This window comes from Hemicordylus capensis, chromosome 4, assembly GCF_027244095.1.
Source record: "Hemicordylus capensis ecotype Gifberg chromosome 4, rHemCap1.1.pri, whole genome shotgun sequence".
Classification (NCBI taxonomy): Eukaryota; Metazoa; Chordata; class Lepidosauria; order Squamata; family Cordylidae; genus Hemicordylus; species Hemicordylus capensis.
The window spans coordinates 119,697,280-119,715,471 of record NC_069660.1 but is presented as its reverse complement, the minus strand read 5'-3'; the positions used below and the strand labels follow the sequence as shown (position 1 = coordinate 119,715,471).

Below are 18,192 nucleotides of genomic sequence, written 5' to 3'. Positions count from 1 at the left end.
TGGTGGTATTTCAACAAACTCCCTCTCCCCTGGAAGCCCTCTGTGTCACCCCAAAATATGTCGCTCAGGGATATATTTTCAGGTGGCACCGAGTGCTTCCTGGAGAAGGGGAGATTATCAGAAGTTTGGCCCCAACACTCAGCTGTGTGGTGAGTTCAGTAGAGCTGAGTTGAGCTTTTCAAAAGCACTGGTGCTTCATTAGGATGTCAGACACTGTCAGGAGTGTTTGTAATTTTACTAACACATCTGCTTTCAATGCAGAGCCTTCTGTGACCTAGATTCTAAATAATGCAGCCCTTTCCTGCTTGAATGCAGTAGCTTACATCATGACTAAATTACTCAGTTGTACTACTCAGGAGTACTACTCAGTACTACTACTTGTACTTGTACTACTCAGTAGTACTAAAGTACTACTAAGTTTCAATAGAACTCCATAGGGTTGCCACCTGTCCTGCATTGCGTGTGATGTCCCTGCTTCCTGGGGAGAAATGCTCATCTCATTCGGGACTCAGTTTCTCCCACTTTTTGCCTGTCCTTTTCCCCCTTTCCCTTTTTACTTTTAAACCTGTTGCTACACAGCGGCAGCAATGGTTGAGTGGGTATGGTGACGAGAGCTCTGCCCACCTCCCAGTCCCAAATTATGACTGGCCGCCTGGTGAGGTAGAGGCAGGAGCACTAGCTGGAGGCAGCCCGGGTGCGCTGGAGGTGGGTGGAAGAGATGGTGGCGAGCTCTTCCCTCATGCCTGCCTTCTCCCAAATGAGGTAGGTTGAGCCGATTTCAAGTCTCTGAGTATGTATGTGCGCAGAGACCTGAAATCGGCCCAACCTACCTCATTTAGGAGGAAGGCGGGCACAAGGGAGGAGCTTGCCAGCATCTCTCCCGCCCGCCTCCAGCACGCCTGGGCTGCCTCCAGTGCGCCTGCCCTGACTTCACCAGGCAGTCATAGTTTGGGAGGCAGGCAGAGGAGCTCTCACCATCTCCGCTGCCCCGCAGTAGCAGCCACCCCCACCACCAGCCTTGCAATTGCCAGTTAATTGTGCCCAGCAGCTGGCAGACTGGCTGCAGCTGCACCTTTGCCACATGGGGCCAAGCTCCGCCCTCAGGTGGACCCGGCACTAGGATCCCCCCCCCCACTCCCCCACAACTTGTCCCAAATTTAGCCAACGTAATGTTGGCAACCCTAGGACTCCCTCTAATAAATTTAGTCAGGATGTCAGCCAGTATTTTGCTAGGTGAAATGTTTGGTTTGAGCACAAAATTCAGCTGTTTTCTATCCAAACATGTTACATTTTGTTGCATTTCCACTAGCCTGATAAAAATCAGCCTAAAGTTATCACGGTTGCTCCAGCATGGAACAGTCACACTAAAACAAGGCCATATTTAATAAGTTTCTTACCACCCTAATTTTTAATTTTAAAAGGTCTTGCCGCTTACACAACTCATGCTACAATTTAACATGACAATTTACACGAGTTTAAATTACACAATTTAAACATGTTCTCAGAGTTCTTTTCTTTCATAACAAATATTGCAGGGGCCTGAAGGAGCTCCAGGAAGTCCAGGTCAAAGGGGCCGTCCAGGAAAAAGGGTAATTTATTTTCATACTTCAGCTTGAATTTATATTGCAAATACATTATTTTTAGCTAGGGAACCAGCATTATTCATTAATAGCGAAATGACTGTCTTCTCTCCATTCCCAAATAGGGGGGAAAGGGACAACATGGGCCCCCAGGAGAAATTGGAGCCACTGGCAACCCTGGCCAAACTGGAGAAACTGGTCCAAAAGGTTCAAGAGGAAGTAGAGGCCCATTGGTTGGTACAATTTTTGTATACTAGAAATTCTATAATTGTGTACAATGCAGGAGAAGAGCCAGGTACATATTAGAAAACATTTAAAATATCCAATACAAAGAAGATCAGGAATATTTATAAGATTGTTCAGCTTTCTCTGATTTATAAATTCTCCAAATGCCATGATCACCCAGTGGTACAGAACACACATAACTGCGTACAGCAACCATCAGAGTATTTATTGAATCTACAGATAGAATGAAGTATATAAAGTAATCTATTCTGTTTGTGCTACTCATTTAGAGAGAGGGTGTGTGTGAGGTCTGCCCTACTTCAGGGTACCTTTGCTGCCACCACTCAGATCTGATTAGGCAGTATCTGGGACAACTTCTCACTTCTCCCTGCTCTTGTTTGTGTAGTAGTGAGGGGTAGAGGTGTGCACAAATCAGATTCTGCTATTTGATTCGAGCTTGAATTGAATCTCGAAGTCATCAGATTTATTTATCAGACACAATTATCTTGGCCAGCTTTCTCGATGGTCACCTGAATCTATTCGGGTGATTTGAGCACCATTTTGAGGACTCTTTTGCTGGGAAAACAGGCCCCAAACTTTTATTCATTCATTTGATTTATATACTGTTCTTCCAAAAATGGTGCTTTTTTCCAGGGAGAGCTGGTCTACCAATTGGTGTCAGCGGGTAGACTACCTCAGTAGACTAGTCCTCCAGCGCAGGCTGACATTCTAAGTCCACAGCGGAGGCTGGTCTACCTGCCAGCTCCAATTGGTAGACCACCTCTCTCTTGAAGAAAGCACCATTTTGAAGCCCATTTCCCCAGCAAAACTGGCCTCAAAATGGCACTCGAATCACCCAGATTGATTTGGGTCAAATGGGGGTGATTCTCTTTGACCCCAAATCAGGCCCTTAATTTTGAAGGTGATTTGATTCAAGGTTGAAACATCGAATTGCCCCTGATTTGACCCAAATTGATTCAAGGTCAAATCGAATTGCGCTTCCCTAGTGTGAAGGTCTCTCTTCAGGTGAGGTGGGAAACAAAATGCCCTGGATAAAACTAAATGTAAATGTTTAATGTAAACAAGATTTTATTATTTAGCAATAAACAATAAAGCATGATGGTTACAAGTTCTAGAGGTACATAAGTGTAATGGTTTCAAAGCGTTGTCTTAGCTTACAGAGATATTAACCATCTTTCTCCACTCTGGGGTTCATATGCCTTGCTTGGTTACAAAGTTTCTACTCAGCCTCCCTCCTTAGGACTTCCCCTGAACAGGCAGGCACTGGCTTTCCAATGAACAACAGACTCATCCTGCCTCCACTTAATCCCCACTTCTCTTTTCACCAGAGAAATCTCCCCTGTTCAGAACCCTTTTTTCTCCAAACCTCTGGTTCACCTTTTCCCCTCCTCACCAACTGACTGTCCTCCAACCAACCAGCTGCTCTTTTCTAACTGTCACCTCTCTCTAACGATTTGCCCTCTCCTACATCCCAAGCAGGGTTTCCTTATTCTTCCTGCAGGGGTCTCACTACAGCAGCTGCTAATTAACCTCCTGCACACAAAGGCACTCTAACCCGCAGACCTCCAGTGACTGTTGCTGGTGTCTATCATACATTTCTTTTTAGATTATGAGCGCTTCGGGACAGAGATCCGTCTTATTTATTTGTTTGTTATTTCTTTCTATAAACCGCTTTGGACATTTTTGTTGAAAAGTGGTATATAAATATTTGTTATTGTTTTAATTGTTTTTCTGTTTGATTTATATTAATGTAAACCACCTAGAGCTATTTGGATTGGGCAGTACAGCAATATAATAAATAAATAAATTGCAGCATGGTCTACCAGTTACCTCTAGTGAGAGAGAGAGAGAAAGAGAGAGAGAGTAAAAACTCTTTTTAATAGCCATAAATAGAAATAATGTATTTAAGTTATATTTCTAAATATAGAATATAGTTATATTTATGTGTAAGTATTATTTATACTTGGAATATCTTGAAAATGGGTTTTTTTGATCAAAGGTATACGTAGACTTTGAACCTCAGAGCCAGTTTGGACAATACTTTGTCCTTCCAGCCCACCACATTCAATACTGTGTGCACATGTCCTTACATGAGTGCACATGTCCATGAGTGCATATGTCCTTACCCCCACATGAATGCCTTTCCCTAAATGGGGGAGGGAGAAGTTCAAATGAGCCACTCCTCTACATGCACTATTAATATTTATTTAGTTTAGATATGCATTTAAACTAGCCAAACTAGTCTCTATTAGGCTAGTTTTAAAAGTGGATTAAAGAGTTTGCATGCTTTTAAGACGGAACTCTATTATATTTCTTTTGTGTGTGGGGGGGGTGTTTCTGTTTTATTTCGTGTAATCTGGTTTAGTTATGCAAATATTAATTACATAATTTTTTACAAATCTCATTGGATATTATATAGGCAAGTTAAGCATATCTAATTCAAATAGACTTATCCCATTGAAATCAATGGCTGACATCCTGATTGATTATGCACACGTTAGATCTGCAGGGAGATAGCAGGAGCCTTCATACAGCTCCTCCAGTCCTCTTGTGCTCACACAGTTGTGCAAGAGCGCAAATACTTCCAAGCACTGCCTGTGCTCTGGAAGTGCTTGATAAGAGTGGAAACATGTCGCAGCACCGTGTTTCCATTCTTACAGAGCATTTCCGGAGTGCAAGCAGTGCTTTCTGGAATGCAAGTATAAGCGCTCCTGTACAGCGATATGAATACAAGAGGCCAAGGCAAGTTGCATAAGGGCTCCTGCTGCATCCCTGCAGAACCTCATAAAATTCACACTTCATTAGTCAGGATTTCAACCAATAAGGTTTGAATGTACTTAACTGTGGTGTTTGATCATGCCCCATGTATTTTTCTGTATCAAGAGGTTTATTGACAGCTTAACAAAACAAAAAAAACACCTCACATTACAATGAGTTTATTGCTACTTATACTTGAACAGGGACATTTAGGACCAATGGGATCTGCAGGAGAGTCAGGCATTCCAGGTTATGGGGTAAGGAAACACTTGCAAAATGCATCCACATATCTGTCTGTATATTCTCTTGATTTATATTCATTGTATATCTGTATTGAACTTTGATTGTCATTATCTATTGCCTTCTGCAACAAATATTTATTCATGTCTGTTAGGTACATGCAGTCCATGTCTGTGTGTAGATTTATTGTATTCCATGAATATGTGTTGACCCTTCTCATTGCAAATAAATTGAATGTGTTATATGAACACCCAAAAATCCCACTTTGGCCACTGTTCTGCTTTTCCTACTACCCCTCATCCCAAAGCCAAAAAAGCCTTGCCTTGGAGCAGCGAAGAGGAGGCAGGAGAAGGCATCCATGTATACAAAGAACACCACATCCCTCTCCTCAGTGGCAACTGATGCACCAACTGTCTTTTCCCTGGAGATCAAGTGGCTTCTCCTGTTTAGATGGGAGCCTTTCCGCTGCAAATTACCACTTCTCTTTCCCAAAGGGAAACCTTTTCTTCTTGGGGTAGAGAAACTCGGCAGAGAATTGCAGACATGCAGTGTGAGCCCAATTTGAGAAAGGTCTGTGCTTGCATTGTATTGGGGCTGTTCTGTTCAAGAAGGAGTGCTTCCATTTTTGAGCACTCCTTTTTGTATGATCATCCCCTTATGTGATATTCCATATAAAGATAAAGTGTGCCGTCAAGTTGATTTCGACTCCTGCTGCCCACAGAGCCCTGTGATTTTCCTTTGGTAGAATACAGGAGGAGATTACCATTGCCTCCTCCCATGCAGTATGAGATGATGTCTTTCAGCATCTGCCTATATCACTGCTGCCCAATATAGATGTTCCCATAGTCTGGGGGACATACCCGTGGGGATTCGAACTGGTAACCTTCTGCTTGTTAGTCAAGCATTTCCCCACTGCACCACTTAAGGTGATGATATTCCATATATGTCCCATATAGTATTTCCAGGTTCCAACCTGGATGTTGATGGCATACATATAGATCCCATGCTGATGAGAGATGCTGGTTTGCATTTGAATGGGAGACTACATGTGTGAGCACTGTAGGATATTCCCCTCAGGGAATGGGGCTGCTCTGGGAAGAGCATCTGCATACTTGCATGCAGAAGGTTTCAGGTTCCACCCCCACCCGCCGGCATCTCCAGATAGGGCTGAGAGAGAATCCTGCCTGCAACCTTGGAGAGGCCGCTGCAAGTCTGTGTAAACAGTAGTGAGCTAGATTTACCAAGGGGCTGATTTGGTACAAGGCAGCTTCCTATGCCCATGTACTACAGCTCCTTCTGCCCAGTTTTCTCATGGTTTTTTGGTCCTGCTGCTCCCCCCACTCTGCAGCAGTTCTACTTACTGGTGTGTGTGTGAGGTGGGGAACTGGGAAATGATGGGTGAAAGAAGTGTGATGGCTGCTGAATCTTCTTTTTTGTCAGGGATTCAAAGGTTATACTTTCAGTCTCTGAGTTGGAACCTGATAACTCTGATCCCATGAACTGTCAATGAATACTTAGTCCTTCAGTGCCCACAAAAAGTACCAATCTTAAGTGCTTGGCAATATACATATTTATGACTGAAAATATTTGATTGAATATAATGATTGATTGAAAATATTTGAGCAGCCCTAGTAAAAGTGCTTTTTAAAAAAACGGTTTGAAAGAAACTTATTTAAGGTATAAAAGAACTCACATACTGGCTTTTCTTAGTTTGTTCCTGTCCCTGGTTGAAATGGCCAATCCATGCTTATCTGTGGAATCATTACTAGAAGCAGTAGATCTTCCCACAGCTATACTTGTCTTTATCTCACAGATTTTGGAGAGTATGAATTAGCAACTACATTTTCATTTTCCAAATATTTATCAAAACGATTTTAAATATCTGCTCTTGAATCACTTATCAGTATGGACCCACTGAGAGCTGATGGTTTACCCCCCAGTATTTTTATCTTGAGGCCTGCCGTGTTCTGACCAACTAGAGATATGTTTGCCAGCATATTATTATTGACTAAATTAAATAACTGATTTTTTTATTTCAGGCATTGTATTAAATTTACATTTAGTTCTTTTCTTAGGGTCACCAGGGTCAACCAGGAGCATCTGGCCCTCCAGGGCCCAAAGGAGAGAAGGTATGAAAACTAGAAATTTGTGTATTTACTAAAAATATTAGTTGAGATCCAGAGCATTAGTCCAGGAGTACTTGAAGAGAGAGGCTGCACCTTGCAGCCAGAGGCTTCCTGAGCAACAGAACCACAGGTGTGAGGGGTGGGAAGTAATTTTTGCTGATTTTCCCTGCCTCTAAAAGTGCCCTTTGCCATCCCATATCCCTGAGGGTTGCACAGCCCTCAGGGATATACAGGTGAAACTCGAAAAATTAGAATATCGTGCAAAAGTTCATTAATTTCAGTAATGCAAATTAAAAGGTGAAACTGATATATGAGATAGACGCATTACATGCAAAGCGAGATAAGTCAAGCCTTAATTTGTTATAATTGTGATGATCATGGCGTACAGCTCATGAGAACCCCAAATCCACAATCCCAGAAAATTAGAATATTGTGAAAAGGTTCAACAGTCTAGGCTCCAGGTGTCCCACTCCAATCAGCTAATCAATCCATAACACCTGCAAAGGGTTCCTGAGCCTTTAAATGGTCTCTCAGTCTGGTTCATTAGGAATCACAATCATGGGAAAGACTGCTGACTTGAGAGTTGTGCAGAAAACCATCATTGACACCCTCCATAAGGAGGGAAAGCCTCAAAAGGTAATTGCAAAAGAAGTTGGATGTTCCCAAAGTGCTGTATCAAAGCACATTAATAGAAAGTTATGTGGAAGGGAAAAGTGTGGAAGAAAAAGGTGCACAAGCAGCAGGGATGACCGCAGCCTGGAGAGGATTGTCAGGAAAAGGCCATTCAAAAGTGTTGGGGACTTTCACAAGGAGTGGACTGAGGCTGGAGTTAGTGCATCAAGAGCCACCACACACAGACGGATCCTGGACATGGGCTTCAAATGTCGTATTCCTCTTGTCAAGCCGCTCCTGAACAACAAACAACGTCAGAAGCGTCTTACCTGGGCTCAAGAAAAAAAGAACTGGTCTGTTGCTCAGTGGTCCAAAGTTCTCTTTTCTGATGAGAGCAACTTTTGCATCTCATTTGGAAACCAAGGACCCAGAGTCTGGAGGAAGAATGGAGAGGCACACAATGCAAGATGCTTGAAGTCCAGTGTGAAGTTTCCACAGTCTGTGTTGATTTGGGGAGCCATGTCATCTGCTGGTGTTGGTCCACTGTGCTTCATTAAGTCCAGGGTCAACGCAGCCGTCTATCAGGAGATTTTGGAGCACTTCATGCTTCCTTCCGCAGACGAGCTGTATGGGGATGCTGACTTCATTTTCCAGCAGGACTTGGCACCTGCCCACACTGCCAAAAGTACCAAAACCTGGTTCAATGACCATGGGATTACTGTGCTTGATTGGCCAGCAAACTTGCCTGACCAGAACCCCATAGAGAATCTATGGGGCATTGCCAAGAGAAGGATGAGAGACATGAGACCAAACAATGCAGAAGAGCTGAAGGCCGCTATTGAAGCATCCTGGTCTTCCATAATACCTCATTAGTGCCACAGGCTGATAGCATCCATGCCACGCCGCATTGAGGCAGTAATTGCTGCAAAAGGGGCCCAAACCAAGTACTGAATACATATGCATGCTTATACTTTTCAGAGGTCCGATATTGTTCTATTGACAATCCTTGTTTTATTGGTTTCATGTAATATTCTAATTTTCTGGGATTGTGGATTTGGGGTTCTCATGAGCTGTACGCCATGATCATCACAATTATAACAAATTAAGGCTTGACTTATCTCGCTTTGCATGTAATGCGTCTATCTCATATATCAGTTTCACCTTTTAATTTGCATTACTGAAATTAATGAACTTTTGCACGATATTCTAATTTTTTGAGTTTCACCTGTATTTCTGGAAGGCAAAGAGCACTTCTGGAGGCAGGAGAGATAACAGAAATCACTCCACCTCCCATACACACATTGCTGCTCAGGAAGCCTCTGGCTACACTGAGAGTAGCCTCTCTCTGCAAGGATGCAGTTCGTGCTGAATCTTTGGACCACTACTCTGGATATCAGGCATTGTAGTTGACAGTTTGTTATTGTTGGTTAGAGCCCTCTAGACTCACAAGTTAAGTGTATCATTTCAACTGCCATTAATTTTCAAGAATTACATTTAAAAATACAACTGGGAAAATAAATTGTGAGAAGATTAATTTATGAAATGGATTAATGAAGTCACTTAATCTGGGTCTGAACTAGCACAAGTCCACAGGCTAGCTTTACAATATAGATGCACCAGTTTTCAAACAAACTGCATAACTGCCCAGGGACTTTTTTGTATGGGGCAGTATAGAAATGTAAGAAAGAAAGAAAGAAGGATGGCATTTTGGTAGAAGCAGTGCAGGCACTGGTTCTACCCACGTCACCTTGTCCCCAACAGGTGCTGTGTGATCTTTGATACTTCCTATCCCTTAGCTATCAATGGTGCAGATACTTCCTCGTTAGATGTTTCCATGGATTTCAGTTGTTCTACATGAAATACTGTGCTCTCTTTAGTGTAAGGACTGCCTTCCTAGTGTATTATAGTAATCACTCACAATTCGTTATTTACATTTGGACCTTAAACCTATTGTTTCCCTTGGAGTATCATATGACGAGTCCAGTCCAAAAATTTCTTGTACGCATGGGATTTCCAGTGTGCACACAGAACTCTCCAGTCTTCAAGAGCTTCTTCATTCATTTCAATGAAAACTGCAAATAAAGGAAGTGTAACAGATAACTACGAATAAATCAAATTTATCTTTATTATGGTTGTAGACCAGCATAAACTACAAACAAGAGTTTAGCTTTTTAGGTGCAAAGATGTACATATGCAGACTTACTTCTCAACAATAAAGTTGTCCCTTACAATCAACTGTGTTTATATTGATAAATTCTGCTGTGCATATTCGCTATTTTACTGTTCATTGAACATAGCTTGTGTGTATATGTATATTAGTATTGTATAAATGTGTATGTTAAAGCAATTGCATTTACTATTTGATGTCCAATACATTTTTGTGAAGCGGCAAATGAGCAGTTTTTCAAAACTGAGTTATAATAAAATCTTAGTCCAGTATGCTGATAGCTGTCACTAACTGCTAGTCCTTTCCTCTAAACTGTAAAGTTTGTCTTTGCAAATGTGTTCAAAATTTATCTAGAGTTTGCAGTTTGTTCTGAAGAGAGAATATATTTCAAAAGCATATGTAGAGTTTACTAAAGGTACATTCAAGCTTCATGATGAATAAATAATTGATTGTCTTCATTATAGGGTTATCCTGGTGAAGACAGCACAATACTAGGACCACCTGGGCCCATAGGTGAACCAGTAGGTCTTTCTTTATCCAGAAAACTATATAAGTGATTCAGAATAGCAGACAATAAATGGTATTTCAAAAAATTATTCAAGTGCCTCCAGAGATTACGGTCACATAGTATTAAAAGGGGGCGGGGGGAGGGAAGAACTGGTTTCGTTCAATTAAGAAGTAACTAGCCAACCCGCACAGAGCATCTGTGCGCTCTTTGGGGCTGGCTGTTCCCTTCTCCCTCCTGCCCCACTCTCCCTCCCTCCCTTCAGCCCGACACTCTTGCCCCTCTTCCCCTCCCACCCCACTCTCTTGCCCCTCTTCCCCTCCCACCCCACTCTCTTGCCCCTTCCCTCCCTCCCACTCTCTCTTGCCCTCCCTCCGCCTCCCACCCCTCTCTCTCACTCTCCCCTCCCTCTCACCCTCCCCTCCCTCTCACCCTCCTGCCCCAGTCTCTCCTGCCTTCCCCTCCCCCTGCTCCTCTCTCCTGCCCTCCCCCTCCCCCACTCTCTCTTGCCCACCCCTCCCCCCTGCCCTCTCCCTCCCTCCCCCCTCCCCTACTCTCTTGCCCTCCCTCCCCCTCCCACCCCTCTCTCTCACTCTCCCCTCCCTCTCACCCTCCTGCCCCAGTCTCTCCTGCCCTCCTCTCCCCCTGGTCCTCTCTCCTGCCCTCCCCCTCCTCCACGCTCTCTTGCCCGCCCCTCCCCCCTGCCTTCTCCCTCCCTCCCCCCTCCCCTACTCTCTTGCCCTCCCTCACCCTCCCACCCCTCTCTCTCACCCTCCCCTCCCTCTCACCCTCCTGCCCCAGTCTCTCCTGCCCTCCTCTCCCCCTGGTCCTCTCTCCTGCCCTCCCCCTCCTCCACGCTCTCTTGCCCTCCCCCTGCCCCTCCCCCCTGCCCTCCCCCGCTCTCTTGCTCTCCCCTCCATCCTCCCCCTGCATTTTTAAAAGCTCTACTTACCAGGCCGCCACCACTCCTCCTCCCGGGTGGCGAACATGAAGGTCCCGCCACCCGGTTCCCTCCCACCCCAGCCTCCCACTGGCTCCTGGCCTCAGCGGCCAGTCCCGGCGCCGCCTGGCCAAAAACTGCCAATGCAGCCGGACCTAGTGCCTCCGCGGCCGGGCCCAGCACCGGGCCGAGTGCTGCCTTTGCGGCCGGGCCCACCACGCCAAGTGCCTCCTCCGTAGCCTGCCGGGCCCACTGCTGCCACTTGCCAGTCTTTGCGGCCGGCCTCTTTGGGGCCGGCCACCTCTTCCCCCACCCCCACCTTCTGCCCCAGTATCGGGGCCCACCGCTGCCTCCTCAATGCCTCGGGCCTCTGCCGGGCCCACCGCCGCCTCGGCCCTCGGCCAGGCCCACCACTGCTTCACCACGGCCGGGCTGGGCCCACAGCCACCACCCGTCGCCAAGCCGGGCCCGCCAGCAGCCCTGGCCCACCACCGGCCAATTCTCCTCTCTCCTGGGTGCGCCAGCCAATCAGGCGCCTCCACAGCCCAGCCAATCAGCTGGGCTGCCGGGACGCACATTCCATGGCATACCCAGGAGAAATATAAATATACCAGTGGGCCCGGGCGCAGAACATCTGCGTCTCCGGGCTGAGTGCCGCCGCCGGGCCAAGTGCCGCCGCCGGGCCAAGTGCCGCCGCCGTGACCGGGCCGAGTCCCGCCGCCACCACCACCGTGCTGTCGGGCTGGGCCGCCCCCGCCACCTCACATCTGCGGCCGGGCTGGGGCCCGCCGCCGCTGCCTGGCCCGGCCTGCCGCTGCCTGGCCCGGCCTGCCGCCTTGCCTCCGCTGCCGCCTGGCCCGGCCCACCGCCTTGCCTCCACTGCCGCCTGGCCTGGCCCGCCGCCTTGCCTCCGCAGCCCCCCGGCCAGCCAATTCTCCTGGGTGCGTCAGGACCAATCAGGCACCCTCGCAGCCCAGCCAATCAGCTGGGCTGCCGGGACGCACGTTCTAAAGGCACACCCAGGAGAATTATATAGATAGATAGATATTTAGATTTGCACAAATGTTTTCTTTCTCATGTACTTAATAAAGGAAAATGCTTAAGAGGTAGGAGGTAGTATAGAGTCTGAGTGTATGAACTATGACCCAAGAAGTCCCAGGTTTAAATCTTGCTTCAGCCATGAACTCATGGTGGCCTTGACAATGCAATATTTCTCAGCCTATCTTTTGTCATATGTATTTGATCATAATAACTTACTCACAGGACTATCATAAGGAGTATTGATGTAATAAATATCAGGTGCTCTGAATGCTCTAATATAGGGTGTGCATGGACTGTTTGTGGCAGTTTGGTCCAAATTCAGATCGAAGCAACGCTCCACAAGCCAGTTCAGTTGAACTGACCAGCGTGGCTGGTTGAACTGAAGAACCAGCTTGAAGTGGTTCACAGTTGAACAGCTCAAACCAGTTCACAGCGGACCGGTTTAATCGTGAACAGGTTCCACACATACCTACTCTAAAACAGGACTAATCACAAAGTACATTTGGGTGAAGTTTTGGATAGTGTATAGAGTTTTGCAAATATCTCTTTTTTGTGCTATTACTATTATTATATTGTTGCAAACATTTAGCACATGCCACAATAGCAACATACTTTTCATTATTAATTTTTTGTAATTTAGCTTGAGATTCAAAATGTCAGATTGCTTTATTACATATACAGTATTTCATATATTGTGGTTGCATATGCATTCATCATTCAGCAGAACTAATCACAAATTGCATTTTGGTGTAACTTTGTATTTGCATAGTCTATGGAGATTTGCAAATATCCCTTTTTTCTGAGGAGTTGTGACTTGTTTCTTTTGAACATGTTACTTATTTTTTAATTCAAATTCAGCCATTTTTGAAATGAAATGTTAAACAGTTTGGTCTCTTTGTGCTTCTTTCTCTAGGGACCTGTGGGTGAACGTGGAGAGAGAGGAGAACCTGGTGATATAGGTTACAGGGTAACAGTATGCTTTGATTTTTATTTCAATATAGTATTCTTTGCAGCTGGTTATTTTAAACCAGCAATAGAAATTTCTCTCTCACACACATAAATACATCTTAAGCTGCACTAAGTCATGGAGAGGATCTGGAGTGGCAAGACAGAATTGGCTGGAGACAAAAATCTGTATGGAATCAGAAACATCAATATCAACATGTCAGATGCCTTAGGATTTCCTTTGGTATATCCTTTCATACTTTCTTTGAGAACCACAGTGCTATAATGGATAGAACACAGAACCATCTAAGGAGACTTGGGTTCATATCCTCACTCAACCGTGAAAAGTCACTAGATTGCCTTGGGAAATACACCATCTTTCTCACAGGGTTGTTGTTAAAGTTCATATGGGTCAAAAGGAGCACACTGAGCTTGGAGGAAGGGCAGGATACAGTGTGATAAATAAGACCAAAGAGACAATATCAGAGGAGACAATCTCAATAGCAGAACTTGAGAGTGGAGCAAGAAGATGTTCAGAGATGTTAGAGATCTGAACTGAAGCAGGATACCATGTGGGTATAGTACAGATAAAGGTAGGGGAAGAAATAAAGGCACACTATATAAAGGCAAGTAAGATGTGTTAATTTATTTTATTGTATTATTTATTTAATATATTTGTATACCACCCAAAACAAAAAAGTCCCTGAGCGGTTCACAATATACATGACAAAAAGTAGCTGGCAAAAGTTATGCAGAGGACAGGGACACGGTTTGTATGGCCATATGCCCATGAGTAGAATAAAGGATGTATTTTTGTAAGTTATAATAGACATTTATCTATCTATCTATCTATCTATCTATCTATCTATCTATCTATCTATTTATTTGATTTCTATACCGCCCCTCCAAAAATGGCTCAAGGTGGTTTACACAGAGAAATAACAAATAAATAAGATGGGTCCCTGTCCCCAAAGGGCTCACAATCTAAAAAGAAAAGTAAGATAGACATCAGCAACAGTCACTGGAGGTACTGTGCTGGCGGTGGGTATTTCCCCCCCTGCTAAATAAAGAGAATCACCATGTTAAAAGGTGCCTCTTTGCCAAGTTAGCAGGGGTTTATATATGCGACATAAGAGTTTGAACACTTTAGGACATAAGAGTCTGAACACAGTATATCCGGAAGGAGAAGGCCCAGTGAGGCGCCTGCTACCCTGAATTGCAATGAAATTAACATGTAAGCGCACACCTCAGCACATTTCAAATTGCAGTTATGCCAGAAGCTGATAACATCAATTGCTTGCCCAGTAATATTTTGTATTCTCTAATTCTAGGGCCACTCAGGACTTCCAGGTCTTAGAGGTGCTGTTGGACAACAAGGGCCACCAGTAAGTCCCTTGTAAGATGGGTTACCTTTATTGTAATTATATTAAAATAATAAAATAACCTGTACTTCTACATTTGTTAAAGAATGTAGGCATTTCTACATTCTAAAACATGTAAGGCATTTCTTTTCCATTTATTTTAGTGGATAATGTCTCCTGGACATTATTTAATATTGTGGTTTTTTGTGTGTTTTTCCCCCCTGAAGGGTGAGCCAGGCGACCAAGGTGAACCAGGACCAAAAGGAGAGAGGGGATCTAAAGTAGGTACAAAGGAGGGAAACACATTCTCTTGAATTCTTTAAATTACTATTTAGAAGACTAGAAGCACTTAAAAATGGCATGCAGGCAGGGAAGGAAAGAGGAAGAGGTGGATAGGGAGAGGAGAGGGATCAGCAGATGGAGGCAGGTGGGCAGTGGAGGCAGCAGCAGGCATGGCCAAGTGGTGGGGTGGTAGATTAGGGGCCCTTGGCGTCAGCCTTGAACACCGGTAGCTCCTCCCCTGCTTCTAGCTATTCTACACTTCCACTTGAACTCAAGTGTAAACAAAGCACAGCTCGGGTGCTGCATGTGTGCTTGGTGTGAGTTTTGAGTAAGGCTCACAGACCCAAGTATAAATGTTTCATTTCTAAATAATCTTAAATTGACTTTAGGATGACTTTAGTGGAAGCTGCCAAAGAAATGTTACACTCTGCCATAGAATGACTTCTGATATGTTTTTAGAGGATTCCCAGAGGCATCTGGCGGGCCACCGTGTGAAACAAGATGCTGGACTAGATAGGCCAGCAGGGCTTGTCTTATGTTCTTATGATTACATAAAGAATTATTTTTAATATCCCCTCTGCACCTTCAGACTTCCATTTTCAACCTAGTTCTGCAGGGCCAGTTCCATTAACAGCATTAGTAAAATTGTTTTCTGTAAGATCTGTGATAATCTGTGATTCAAAACAAAACCACATTTTATTAACTTGCATAGCTCTGTAAAGCCTATCCTGTGATTAACTTTGGCAGCATACTTAAGGAATAAGGAAATCCCAGCTTCTCTTGTCTCCTTTCAGACTTTCCATTATGCTCCCTAGTCTGAAATACAATATCAGAGTTTCATCCCTAAAAATAGGTTAACAACCAGAAGCTTTGAGGAAAATATACATCATTAAGATTGTGCCAGTGACATGAACAATACTGTGCTGCTATTAATAGGAATCTTCATTTTAAGAGACACCGAATTGTTAGCAAATACAAACCTGATGGTCAGTTCATATAACCTCTAAACTAAAAATCTACTTGGGCAGTGGGTATGCACATATTCTCCCACCTTGTTGATGATGTGGTAGATGTATGCCTGATTGCCTCAAAACTTCATCTCAGAAAAAGGACAAAGATATGGGAATCCAGGAGATTAGAATGTTATAGAAATTGACAACCGTTAAGTAAAATGCCACTGAGTCGGTTCAGACATAATATGAAATTACAACAGATCACTTCCAGATCATCAGTTACAGGTAAGCAACCTGTTTTTCCACATAATGTCTCCAAGTCTTAGGAGTGAGTACATCCCCCTGCCCTACCCACTTCAAGCCTTGGCTCCAGATCACAGCTCATTTCAACTACTTTGATTAGAATAAACCAAGGCTGGTCGGTTTGGACATTATGACCAATTTTGGCTTGTTTTTAACCAAAGCTGGAAATATAATTCTTCCACTTCGCAGAGGGGCAGGGGAGAAGGAAATGCCTTCTCCTGAGGTTCAAAGACATCGCACAAAACCAGGATTTAGCCATAGTTCCATGTTATGTCTGAATCCACCCATTCTCACTTGCTGGCGTCAAGGACATCTCTTTGAGTTATCCCCCTCATGTGCTCCAAGGCCGGACAGTTTTGATTAGCTAACAAGAAGAAACACACGTCTACTGGAGCTGAAGGGGGGCTAACCCCGCCCAAGTTCTTTCTGTTGCTCCAAGCAAATTTCTCTCCCTTTTCTGATACCTTTTCTACCTTTTTCCAATTCACTTTCTCCTCAAAATTTTACCTCTTTGTGTTCCTTTTCACTGTCTTATCGATATCCTTAAAAAAAAACACCCTTTGATTTTAAGCCGTTCCTGATCATGCATTCCCACCCCCACTTTCCTCTGTGCTGGAGACTGCAAGTCGGTATGTGATGGTGCTGGCGCCCAGGGGTAAGGGCCAGAGTGCTTTTCTTGGGGTGTCCAGAGCACCCGGTTTGCCCCCTCCTTAAGCGTCAGCCCTGGCCGCTTTAAAGCCACCTGGGCCAAATGCCCACAAAGCTAGTCTCCTACCTTTGGGCCGCGAGACTCACAGCAAAATGGTGCAATGAGCCTCAGGGAGCGGCAAGAGGAAGGGGAGCGTGGAAACTGAAGGAGCGTACTCAAAGCTCTCCTCAAATTTAAGGCAAGCAGCAGTTTTTCCCCTGACAGCACCTCCTTCCACTTCAGGAAAGGCAGGCGCAGTGGCATCAAAAAGCTCCGTCATGGCGTGAATGAACGAAAAAGGCGCCAAAAATGGAGAAGGACCCAAACAGGCATTTGGAGCAGTCCAGGACTCCGTCCATAGCCAGGTCAGACTGAGAGATGGGTGAGACCTCTCCTTGGGGAGAGTACCCCCCCCACGGGTCCCTCAGAGCCAGGTCCCAGCTCATTGAAATCAGGCCCCCCCGCCCCTGAGTGGTAGGCATGGCTAAAAAATGCAATAGTGGACACCATCCCGCAGATAAAAAGTTTAAAAGGGGAAAAAATCAAGGAAGTGCAGGAGGGTCTCCTCTACATCTGGGAACACGTCCTCCTCTGATTTATCCAGTTTTGTCCCCAAAAAGGTAAGAAAAAGAGAAAACACCTTAAAGGTTAACGCTATAATATGAAGAAAAAAATCTTTAAAGTCAAGCTATAGGGGTAATGATCAACATTCTTCAGACATGTCAAGGCTTGACTCTGGGGAGCCAGATAGGCACAGTCTAATACCTCTGCTAACTGATGGGCGTAAGGCAACTCCAACCCCTGTAATTGACTTAGACGCTGACCCTGAAGGGGAGCCTGATGGGACAGATACTGGAAATCAGGAATGGTCAGGCGGGGAGGATCCAGAGCAAGGTAATGTTTCACAGGACCTTTTTGTGTCTGAGGATTTCAATCTCTTCATGACTAGAGTGTTAACCACTCTTGGAGTTAACTTCTGTAACTGCCTATCAAGGGGAGTTACAGAAGCCATTCAGTCTACTAAAGGGGAACTCATTTTTCCAAAGGTAAAACTTAAATATATGTTATTACCAATGCCCAATGTTTTCACAGAGGCACTTAAGCAAGAATGGCTTCTCCCAGCAACCAACAGGAAGCCAATAGCTATTTCAAACCGATATGACTCATTCCAGCAGGAACCTTCAGAGTAACTGTAAAAACACCTAATATAGATGCACCAATCGTGCAACTAATGTTGGGTTCTTTGGTGTCAAGGGATGGGGAAGTTACTCTTAAAGATCCATCAGACAAGAAGGCCGAGTTTGCGTTGAGAAGGGTACACGATAATTCCTCCATTGCCACCCGATCCTCAGCAGCAGTCTCCCTGAGAGGGTATCTCTACTGTGTCTAGCCCATTTGCTTAGTGATCCCACAACGGATTCAGTAAAAATGAGACAGCAGTTGGTC

At 44.7% G+C, this 18,192-nt stretch overlaps 1 protein-coding gene across 10 annotated transcripts in view; it reads left to right on the top strand.

Moving 5' to 3' along the window:
• The window catches only part of COL24A1 (collagen type XXIV alpha 1 chain), a 369,353-nt gene that overhangs the window by 297,665 nt on the left and 53,496 nt on the right, over positions 1-18,192 (top strand). For all 10 annotated transcript variants that reach the window (XR_008306099.1, XR_008306100.1, XM_053245268.1 and 7 more), the window contains 8 exons: positions 1,536-1,589; positions 1,706-1,813; positions 4,787-4,840; positions 6,899-6,952; positions 10,193-10,249; positions 13,128-13,181; positions 14,491-14,544; positions 14,748-14,801. Coding sequence is in view for 8 of the 10 variants with exons in the window: in XM_053245268.1 (XP_053101243.1) it covers positions 1,536-1,589; positions 1,706-1,813; positions 4,787-4,840; positions 6,899-6,952; positions 10,193-10,249; positions 13,128-13,181; positions 14,491-14,544; positions 14,748-14,801 (489 nt within the window). In the remaining 2 variants the exon portion in view is untranslated. The remainder of the gene's footprint in view (positions 1-1,535; positions 1,590-1,705; positions 1,814-4,786; positions 4,841-6,898; positions 6,953-10,192; positions 10,250-13,127; positions 13,182-14,490; positions 14,545-14,747; positions 14,802-18,192) is intronic.